Raw genomic sequence first — 11,816 nt, 5'->3', positions numbered from 1 at the left:
ATTAAATAAAAATATAATTAATTTAAAAATGAGTAAATTTATAACTAAATTTAAAATAAAGTATATAGAAGTAAGTTATTTGATAAAAGATATGTATATATATATTCTAATTTGTATAAATTATAATGAACATCATCACAGCCTGGTGGCTATACATAACACCTCTTCTCAAGAGGAGAGGGATTCAAACCCCATATGTAACATTTTGTTAAAATTTAGTTCTTAACCGGTACGGTTAGACCGAACTTTACAGAGTTCGATCGGTTTTCACCGATTCGCACCGGATTTAACTGGTTTCCAACGGGTTTATACCTTATTCGGTCCATATATCAGATCGGACCGGTAAAAGATCTGTTCACCAGTTTCTTGGTTGAACCGGCAGGTCTGGTCCGGTTTTGATAACACTGAATAAGATGCTATATTTTATTTTCACCCATTTTTTTATTAAGTTTCAAATACTTCAATCATTTACCCCGTATATATATGGTGGAGGAGACCAAGAGGCACAACTGAGAGGGTTCCATTATTTATAAAAAAAATTCAGGATTGGAATAATTTGAGAACAATGTAGGGGTACAAAAAAAATGAATTTGGATGCTCTAAATTTTAAATTAGTACTTTCGAGGATAAAGTGTGATCTTCTACTCTTGAATGGTTTTTCTCTCATATTTATTGTTGATTCCACCAATAAAATAAATGGTGAGAGATTACGCTTTACTTTCTGAAGTGAAATTCAAACCTTAGAGAATCCAAATCCCGGAAAAATGAGGGGAACATTTGTCAAGCAACATCGTAACTGCATAGATGAGCAACATATTATTTTGCGCATTTGATTAAAAATGAAAATACACGTTGTGTAGATTTATTTTTCGTATAATAAATTAAATATTATTATTGTAAAGAGTAAAGTATCGTTTTTGTTCTCAACGTTTGGGGTAAATTCTATTTGTATCCCTAACGTTTAAATCGTACTATTTATATCCCTAACGTTTGTAAAAGTGATTCAATGTTATCCTGCCATCAATTACACATAATGAGCGCTTTAGTTTGAGTTATAAAAATGTCTTCTTGAAATTAGAATACAAATGTCTGGGATAGAATCGATGATCTACTCCGAAAAATAGCTCATCAAATGTTGAAACTAATTCCTACAACATTTACATAATTGACTTTTGTAGGGACATAATTGAATCTAAACACAAATAGTGGGTATAATATTAAAATCGAACACATCCAAGTGAGACCTAATTGAGAATGAATACATCCAAGTGAAAATAATTGAAAAATATAATCTGATTTGTTAGTATAATTGATAGTAGGATAACATTGAATCACTTTTATAAACGTTAAGAATACAAATAGGACGATTTAGACGTTAGGGACACAATTAGGACTTATCCCAAACGTTAGGGACAAAAACAATACTTTACTCTATTGTAAATTTAAACAGTATTGTTTAAATTATTGATAATTTTCTTTTGGTGATAATAATAATAATAATAATAATAATAATAATAATAATAATAATAAAAATTATTAATTTGAAGTCTTAATTAACTATTAATATGATTAGTTTATGAAATTAAATCAAATCAAAATGAAATTGGGGGAAGAACTCAAGGCATTGGGATTTCTCATATCTACTCTCCACAAACCCACCCAACTTGGCATGTAGAGATTCACAACGGGACGTTGTTGTTATACCAGCGAAAAATGGGCATCTGATGCAGGTTGCCGCCCATGCGGTTTTTTTGCGGCACAATTCCTTCACCCGTTCGACTTCCTGAACCCCTCACACATCCAGCATCGTCTCCCATTGCGCCTCGAACTCGTCAACCTCCATGTCCACAAGCTTGCAGTGTCTAAATAGTTCGGCGAATGGGGAGTCATATATTTTGGAGGTCGCATTACGAAGCAAATGCGAAGCAGAATCCTTACACTCTCAAGTTCTAGCCTAACTTGACCTGGTTATACTAATACCTAACTCTTCACTGTTAGTGCTCACCTAACTAAGAAAGGGGTACGTCATTAGTACAAGATACAAGATTAGCTTTCCTCTGATTGGGTTCCTCTTTCTGGCGTAATGCTCCTTTGAGTAGGAAACGCTGTCCAAGTTTACTAAACTTCTTCAAAGAACTGTTATCGGAACATAAACTTCAAAAAACTTGTATGTTGTTGAGTTGTTGGCTCCTAGGTCAACTCTGTGATCTTTGTGCTACCAACTTATCGCATCACCTTTTGTCAGTTAATCCCCGAATTAGAAATTTGAGTCTGACATACTCTTGCTTGACCAAAAGCCTCAGGGAAGCAAAGAAAAACTATTTCAATGGTAAACCCAGATTTGAATCCTTGAGAATAGCTACTTGGTCCTCAAGAAACAATCTTGGCCATTGATTTGCAGCAATTGTTAACAGAAGTAACTTTCTCCACCTATCCCAAATTGGAGTGGCAGAGACTTGGTCAATAGGAGAATAACACACCATGCATGCAAGAGGAAATAAGTTACCTTTAACTTCTGCCTTAGGATATGTAAAAGTTGAATATATTTACATGACATTTTTTTAATTCAAATTAAAAAAATTTAATTATTTCTTTTTAAGTTTTAGATATTATTTTTTTTGTGACGAAACATTAAAGAAAACGGTAGTAACTCACATAATTAAAGTAGATCATTTTACAATATACGGGACACTATACATATCAAGAATTATTATATATGATATATTAAATTTTTTTTCTCTCATGCCTGTTTACGTAATTTGTTGAACAATTTTCTTTATCTTATATTTAATAAATATACATACAAAATATTATTGAACGTACAGAATACGTAACTTAAGTCATTATCTACGATCATATGTATCATAGTGCAAATATTTATTTATTCATTCATTAGTAAGTAGTGAAAAGTATGTAAGTAGTTTAAACTGATATTTTTCTAGTATAAAGGCAATAGTAAAGTTTATCGATTAAGTTAATCATCTATTTAAAAAATTATGAAAAACTGTTTAAATAAAAATAAGAAATAAGATCACTATTTTTACATAGTACAAAATTTATGAACAAAATTTTCGATAATAAATGAATCCTCTGTAGATTATACAATAAATCTATCAAAAAAACAAATAATTAATACATTGGATATTATTATTTACGTACGAATATAATATACATATTACTGATTATTAAGTTTATTCTTAATATTTAATAGAATTTTTGGTAATTAAAATTGAACTGATAGAAATTATTAAATGCTAAATAATTTACATTTAACCAAGTTATTTTTTATTGTAATAAAAAAAATGAGTCATTACTCAATTCTAAATTTATATTTAACTTTGATTAAGAAAATAAGAAATATGTCAAATTTTATCTCACTAACCAGAATTAATTTCAACGAAAGAAATTACTTTGGACATCATGTATATATTGTGGAAAATTATGATCATTTGCCATTTTTTATAACGGTAAGTATTGTCAAATAAAATGGTGTAAGAAGTTAGTAAAAAATGTATCCATAAATTTGGAAAATATTAAATTATTTTCCAATAGAGTAAATTATATACTAAATAATAAAAGTTACTAGTGACCTAGGCAAATACTTGGGGGTGAACCTTAATCATCCTCGAGCTGCTAGATCTATTTTTTCGGACTCTTTAGAGAAGATCAAGAATAGGCTGGCTAGTTGGAAAGGTCGGCTCCTTAACAGAGCAGGCAGGCTTTGCTTAATTAAATCTGTTGCTTCTTCTCTTCCTATTTATCAGATGCAAGTGACTCTTTTTCCTATTTCGGTTTGTCAAAAGATTGATTCTGTGCTTAGACAATTCTTGTAGAAGGGAAAGGTGGGAGAGTGTTGCTTAAATTTGGTCAAGTGGAGCAAAGTTGTCACTCCAAGAAAATATGGAGGCTTGGGAATTAGAGATACTCAATGCGTAAATTTTGCTTTACTCGGAAAGCTTGTTTGGCAATTATTGCATAATAAAGATAAGCTTTGGGTAAGAATTATGTTGGCAAAATATTTATCTGGGAGTTCTTACTTTTCACCCAAATTTTCTAATAATGTTTCAAGCACTTGGCGAGCGATTTATAAGACAATAGAAAAGCTTCGTGATGGTTTTGATTGGTGTACAGGCAGGATGTCTCAATCCTTTTGGTATCATGCTTGGCGACCATGTGGAACGCTAGATCCTTTGGTTCCTTTTGTGCACATTTCTGATTCTCACTTGAAGTTAGAAGATGTCTGGCACCATGGGCATTGGCGGTGGGATATTCTTTGCACAATGATTCCAGAAGAAGTTAAACTTGATTTGATGCTCTTTGATCCTATCAAGCAGGCAGGAGATAAATCAGGTTGGTTTTGGACAAACTCAAATACTCTCACCTACTCGACTAAAAGCGGGTATGAATGGCTATTGAAGAAGAAATTTGGGTGGAATGAATATTATTCCTTCTTCTTTGAAATATAACTGGAACCACCTCCAATGAATGTCTGTAAAGTGAACTGCGATGCAAGCGTTTTTGAAAATGAGCAATTAGCTGGCTTTGGATGTATTATTAGAAACAGCATGGGAATTTGGATAAAAGGTTGTTCTGCCAGTATACCTCTTTTTAGTGTTCTTTGTTGTGAGCTTCATGCTATTTGGATAGGGCTTGTTATGGCTTGGGATTGCGAGTGCAAAGAGGTCATATGTGAAACTGATAATCTTGATGCGTTTCTTCTTGTTTCATGAGGCACAACCAGCATGATTATGAATGACTCTGATCTGCTTGACAAAATCAAAGAGATGCTCCAGCGCAATTGGACAGCTACTTTAGTGCTCATCCAGCGAACAACAAACAGAGCGGCTGATTTAATGGCTAAGACTGCTGTTTTAAACAAGCAGGTGTATCTAGAGTGGTTACTGCCTCCTAATAATTTAGACATTATTATTAGAGAGGAGTACTACTCTTTTTCTTAGGTCTTTTTTCTTTGTGTTATGTTTAGTCACAAAAAAAAAAAAATAAAAGTTACTATTGGCTTCTCCTCACACTAACTCTAATAACTTTTGTAATTACAGAAGTTTATGAATTTGAAAATTTAAAAATCGGTTCGTAAAATTTGAAGTTTTAACAAGTTACCACTTTTTTTTTTTCTAACCAAAGATATGAGACTCGAACCCGCAACCTCTTAATTGACTATGGAGAGACTATGCCATTTGAGCTATAACTCATTGGCGACAACTTATAACGTTGATCATGTTGTTTTGACTTTACGAATGAAAACGATACCAACTAATTAAATTGTCGTCAGTAAATTTCAACCAAGACAAAAGTCCATAAGTATTGCTATTAACAAAAAAATAATCCATTTTAAAGACACATACAACTACGGCCTACAGATTTCGTAGCTCGACAAGTCCAGGATTAATCAACCACATATTGATCCTCTATTTATTACGAGTGAGATTCAAAAACTAAAAACTTGCTTAAGCAGACAAATGAGTTAACCATTCAACCAATCTAAATTAATTAAAATAAATATTAATTATTTTTAATATTTTTAAATTGTAAAATATTTATAATAATAAGTACTCTATATATTTCTCATTTAAAATATAATAAAAATATTTCATATAATTGTATACATTACTCCGTGCATGGCAGGAAAACATACATTAGTAACATGCCAAAAAAGAGTACGTAGCCTACCAACAACATACAATATTAAACCTGTTTTCAAATAAAAAAAAAAAATCATTTACAATGAAGCAGGCACCAAAAACTCATTTTTATACTTAAAATTTGTGTGCATTAAATGTATTATTAAATTTTTTTAACATTATTTTTTCATCTCGTTATGTAAAATAAACTAAATCAAAAAACTGTCCATAAATTATAATAACAGTAACAAAGTTTTGCATAATACAAAAGAGTATTAAGAGTACCAAAAATGTAATATACAAAAAACATTTAACAAATAAACGTTACAAAAAATAAGCATGCCAAAAAATTCTATATAATAATTCGATGCGGTTAGTGAGTATGTAGCAAAAAGTATTGTTAACTAAAGTTTTTGAATCAATATTTACCTTATCAAAATAAATGTTTCTATAGAGTAGGCAAGACATAGCTTCTGTTGGCACACACTAACTTAAACCCAAAAACGATATCGTAAAATACTATTTTTCACAAAAACATTTTGACGATTTACAGTCCACACACATTATGGGCTTGTTTGGGTGAGCTTTTAAGAGAAGATTTTTTTTCGAGTTATCTTTTTTTAAAAGATCTTATAGAGAAATAAAAGTAATTGTATGGGCTTGTTTGGGTGAGCTTCTAAGAAAAGATCTTTTTTCGAGTTATCTTTTTTTAAAAGATTTTATGGAGAAGTAAAAGTAATTTTATGTTTGGATATCTTATACAAAAAGATCTTTTTATCTATCAATTATGTTTGGGTATAACAATATAAAAGTACTTTTTTGTTTATTTATTACATGAAAAACATCTTTTTTTAAAGAAAAAAGATCTTTTAAAAAAAGATGTAAATTACAGCTTCTCAAAAAAGATATTTTTTTTATTTTACTAGTGCTTTTACTTTTACTACTAGAAATTTGCCAAACACGCTAAAAATTAAAAAAAGATCTTTTTTTCATTGAAAAAAGATCTTTTTTTAACAAAATAATGGCACCCAAACATGCACTATGTTTGGATATGACATGTAAAAAGGTCTTCTTATCTATCAATTATGTTTGGGTATAACAATATAAAAGTAATTTTTTGTTTATTTATTACATGAAAAATATCTTTTTTTTAAAGGAAAAAGATCTTTTAAAAAAAATATAAATTACAGCTTCTCAAAAAAGATTTTTTATTTTATTAGTACTTTTACTTTTACTACTAGAAATTTGCCAAACACGTTAAAAAATAAAAAAAATCTTTTTCATTGAAAAAAATTTTTGTTTACCAAAATAATGGCACCCAAACATGTGTAATATAGTTGGTATTTTTGGTTAATCTAAATACAATTTTGTCCTTAGCATACAAATTTATGTATTCAGCTAAATAGGTATTTTTCCAATTGATGTTTCATTTGGCCATTGGCGAAACTCTAACCCTTACACGCGTATACCCTTCGGTGAGTGTGAGGGAATTTACTTTGCGGGTGCATGGCAATGGGCACACGAACAATTTCTGCAACAGATCTTCTCACCATGAACTCTTCTGAACACGTTTGGATGCCTCTGGTTCCAGTGAAAATATAGAAGAGCCCATTCTGCAGGTTTCCATGTCCCCTTCGATGTAATGGCCAGCTACGGAAACTGTTGCTTTTTGCACTATGTTGTGGAAATAAGAATCCAAGTACAGCCCTTATTTGCAATGGATTGTCGTCTCCTGAAAATGGGGCGCTCGATCATTCCACGTCGACTTTGCCTCGGTACCTTCATGCCGAAAGTACAGAGTTCTCTGGAAGAAATATGGCAGGCGAAGTTGCAGAGGTGATCCTCATTGTCGATCAGGTTTGTCTGGCTTCTGTGCCTAAATAATGATTACCACTGAGTACATTGGTTGATGTGATGGTTCAGAGTGCAGGCCAAACTTGTAAATTGCGCCTATGGTGGAGATAACTTTTTTTTTCGGCCCAATTGATCAAGTGTTTTAGGTTGATCCATAAGTGTTACACAGTAGCGATGGAGTCATTCGACTTCGGTAACGTGGCATGCGGTTGCAAATTGAGAAGCAAATTTAATTTTTTAACAATATTCTAGTCGGTGAAGCCAAGCAAGGGGTCCGACTATACAAATGGAAAGAGTAGGATGTTCTACGGTTGGGGTTATTTGCAAATTGGCACGTGGGAAGATAGTTGGGAATGCACTGGGAAGTCTTTATCAGGTTCTCGTTCTCTCTCCACACCAGCTATATATAAGGTCATTCCCAAATCACTTTGGATCACAATCCACCTAGTCGTACAATCATTCTCCTTTCATAAAAATCCTGAACACTTGGGTGTTTACTTGCAGCATAAATTTCTTGAAGGCGTGCTTCAATGACGGACCAGGGGGGACGTTAATTGAATCCAAGGGGCCTACTGAGGAGGATGGGTAAGTATTTACTTTGGAGAATGTCCAAAAAATTTTCTTGCAGTTGATTTCAAAGTGCCATTTAAATGTTTGGAGATGAGTGATGGGTTTCCGGCGATAACTTTTTTTTTTTCATCATGCAGGGTCGAACCGTCGTTGCATATGACGCCATTAGAAAGCTCTGTGGTGGTGGCCAATGACACCAACTTGAACTTGGGTCTGTCTATTGATGTCGTAAGTAATCGAACGACTTAGTTTTATATTCACATAGCATCTGTTTACTATCTAATCGAGAGTGTTGGTTTCGTCGTTTACCAGGCCGTTGCGCCTTCTGTCACGGTGGAGGTCGACCCGGAGGGATTCGTGGAGGGAGAGAACACCCTGGTGAAGCGCATATTTAATATCGTGCAGGCAAGTTGCAACCCCCTTCCCAAATCTTTCATCCGATGCGTGTACTGTATCTTCAGCTAAGCATGTAGTGTGGCTGGGACTGGCATAACCCAGCTAAATATTTTTGTTTTACATAGAAGGATCTTTTCTGTTGCAACTACAGTTCATGAGGTGTTCCTCTTTCTGGAATCATACTGAAAATGTAAAAATCCTATATAATGTACCCAACCAAGTCATGCATGCTCATTATAACTCTTTTAATACAAGTAAAACATTGAAGGATAGAAAGGCGTACCCAACAATAGTACCAAGGACAAATGTTTGCCTTGTTGCAGCATTTAATGGAAAAATAAATATTGTTTGTGATAACTACTAACGATTGTCTTACTGTTACGTTGTGGGTTATTGCAGCGAGTGGAAGCCACGATCGTCGAAGGTGATAGGAGGTTAATTGACATTGCCAGGCGAGTAGAGCGTACTCAATCAGCGTTGGGGGATCTGAAGCAGATTCTCACCGCCAAGGCAGGATGCAGCAGTGGGGTATGGACGCCAACATCGTTTTCTATTCCGGCCGGGCATAGCAATGTCAGTAGCACGGCTGCAGATCTTTCTGGACCGCTGAGGCTTGCCGCAAACCTTGGCTTCTCTCCTCCCAGACCAGATGTAGGGGGCGAACGTGGAGGCTATACCCACCTGATTAGCCATACCGAAAAGGGTAAAGGTCAGCTTGATTCCAAAGTCTGTGGCCTGTTAGACGTAATAGTCCCAAATTCTCCTGGCCATGACGATGATGTCATCATTGACGAGTCCCTCTCTACTCCTAGGCCACGTGGCCCGCGCACTGTTGTTTCTTTGCAAAGTGGAGGGTTTCCTTATTGGTCCGTTGGCATGCCTAAAGTGGAAGTCAACCAGGCCCCAATCACAATTGCTCCTGCCCACACACACAGGGACAAGGTATTCCTGACTTTGTCCAACTTATAGCAATGTTATGCACAGTATACTATACAAATTGCATGCTCAAGAGTCTTTGTATTAATAGGTCATGGCACATCTACCAACTGTCTCCCAAGTGGACACCACAAGTCAAGTAGCTAACTTGTTTAGCTCAGAACTAGCTCCGCAAGGACCGTCTAAGATCCCAAAGATGGAGACATGTGATATTCTGAGCAGGATCCCTTCGCCGGTGACATGCAATATCCCACAGACAACCCCTGCAGCAACTGCAACTCTTGGAAGTGGGGCTTTCAAGCCTATACCCAGGCCATGGTCGCGGAACACACTGACAAGAAACATGGAGTCCCCAACGATGCTAATCCCGCTGGCAAGTTCATTTTCTAAATGTAACTAACTAATGTTGTTTCATGCATGGTTTAAGAAACTAATCGGTGCATTAACATGCCAACTTCATGTGTAGGGGTACGAGATGGAGTTTCGACCGACGATCAGCATGTCACTCTCATACGATGAGACCGTCATGGCTGCCTACATATTCAAAAAGCCTAAGTCAAAAGAAGATTACGAGTAAGTTTTGGATGCTTTGTAACTGTAGAATGCTTTGGTACAGTATGGGGGTTCCATGGGTTGTGACAACTTTAGTTGTTTACTGGTCAGAGAGATGTTGTACAAGTGCCTCGAATTACAGATGCCTCGAGGGATGTTTTTGTCTCTATGCCCTAGATACGTTCCTCACACAGATGTAAGTTTTCTCCAATCGTACAATTTTTGTTGGAGTCCCGACATATCACCATTCCGTTCTACACGCATAACGCAAATACTTTTTTTGGCATACCAGATAGTGAACACCATCGCATGGCTTGCCTCACTTAGAGCACATCGAACCAAGCCTGTGCGTGATTGATTCTTGCCTTCCTCATTTGCGGACCATATCCTCCAACTGAAACCCGTAGAGGCAATCCTTCAGACTTATCTGGGCCGATGGATGCCAGAAACAAATGAACTGGAGCATGTAAGTAGTTACTTGTTTTGGGATATTTAATGACAATGTAATGACTATATTTTAATTGGCAGGAGGATTAACTAAAGTGACTTCACTTTGTACTTCACAGGTGTTCGTGCCGATATTGGAGCCTTCTCATAGCTGGTACATGATGGTTCTGGATGTTAAAAAAGGTAAGGTGTTAGCGCTTGACATTTGCAGGACCGATGAGAACAAAACCAGAAGGGAGCGGAACATGAGGACTATAGTGAGTTATTGTTGTCTGCCTGGAAAACCATTGCTTAGCTGCAACGCATTTCATTACTGTTGGTAACTTAGTTGATCATTTTGGTATTCATATGTCTCTTGCCTTCTTGCAGCTTGTCGTGCTTGGCCAGATATTTAGACTTGATAGGAACTTGCCAAGTTTCCATGTGATCTCTCCGGATCCTACTACTTGGGGGGCCATAGAATACCCACCCACAGTTCCATTCCGTCCAGACAGGTAAGGAAACTTTTCTCCGATAAACCCCCAAAGTTAATTTTATTTTCACTTTGCTTTACTAGCCAAATGCTTGACATTTTCTTCTGGGAAATATCTCCTTTCACTATAAGGGATGATGATACTCCAATTTGGTGCTTGTATTGGCTACAACATGATGGCAACTTCAACCCTGCCTTACTTCCGAAGAAGGTATAAATGCCATTATTTTGCAAACTTCTGTCATCTTCTTATAGTTTAACATGTTGACCCATCAGCCACCACTACATTATCTAACACTAACACTCCCTTTCATGTGATTAGCTTAACGAAGGCAAAGTTAGAATGAGGACTGCAACAAACATTGTGAATTCAGAAACCAATCAGAACAAGCTGGAAGTCAAAGTCAACAGTGAAATGGCGTGGCGCGAAGTTCTTCGCACTGTTGCCTAGCTTGCGCCGTTGCCACTTAAGTCTCTATCTTTTTGCCATGGCATACATCTTCCCGTGTTCGGAAGCCATGCGAAGTTATGTTACTTTTCCTTCCTTTTGTATGTGTTATCCTCGGCAACTTGTGTCCGAGACCGTGGAAGTGGCTCCGATGCCACGTGTGTTATAATATGAATGCCTTGTTAACGTAATTAGGAACAAGTTTAAATCCTGTTGTGTTTTGTGGAAAAGCGTGGTCTCGCTTGTGAGCAGGAGCACACAATCCACAATCACCTTTTGTATGGATTGTCTCAATGTGAATGAATGCAAGCATTGGTCTTTGAATTTAGTAGAACTCTGTGTTTCTTGAATTATTCCTGTGCATATCTAACTTAACTAACGATGCCCATGCTCACGTAACATATACTCATGATCTAAGGCTGTTTAATTTACCAACATATTTTGCCACTTTTCATTGTAAATGGTTGACCCAATTTGGAGGAGCGCGAATTCCTTACTCGAA

The 11,816-nt window shown here is 35.6% G+C and overlaps 1 protein-coding gene across 1 annotated transcript; it reads left to right on the top strand.

The window, feature by feature from the left end:
• On the top strand, positions 10,554-11,563 carry LOC110265435. Its single transcript, XM_021108396.1, has 3 exons — positions 10,554-10,888; positions 10,999-11,077; positions 11,189-11,563. Exons 1-3 carry the CDS (start codon positions 10,743-10,745, stop codon positions 11,315-11,317), a joined length of 354 nt encoding a protein of 117 aa, XP_020964055.1. The 5' UTR covers positions 10,554-10,742; the 3' UTR covers positions 11,318-11,563.

Source organism: Arachis ipaensis, chromosome B08, assembly GCF_000816755.2.
Source record: "Arachis ipaensis cultivar K30076 chromosome B08, Araip1.1, whole genome shotgun sequence".
In the NCBI taxonomy this organism is placed as follows: Eukaryota; Viridiplantae; Streptophyta; class Magnoliopsida; order Fabales; family Fabaceae; genus Arachis; species Arachis ipaensis.
This window is presented reverse-complemented; position numbering and strand designations above follow the sequence as displayed.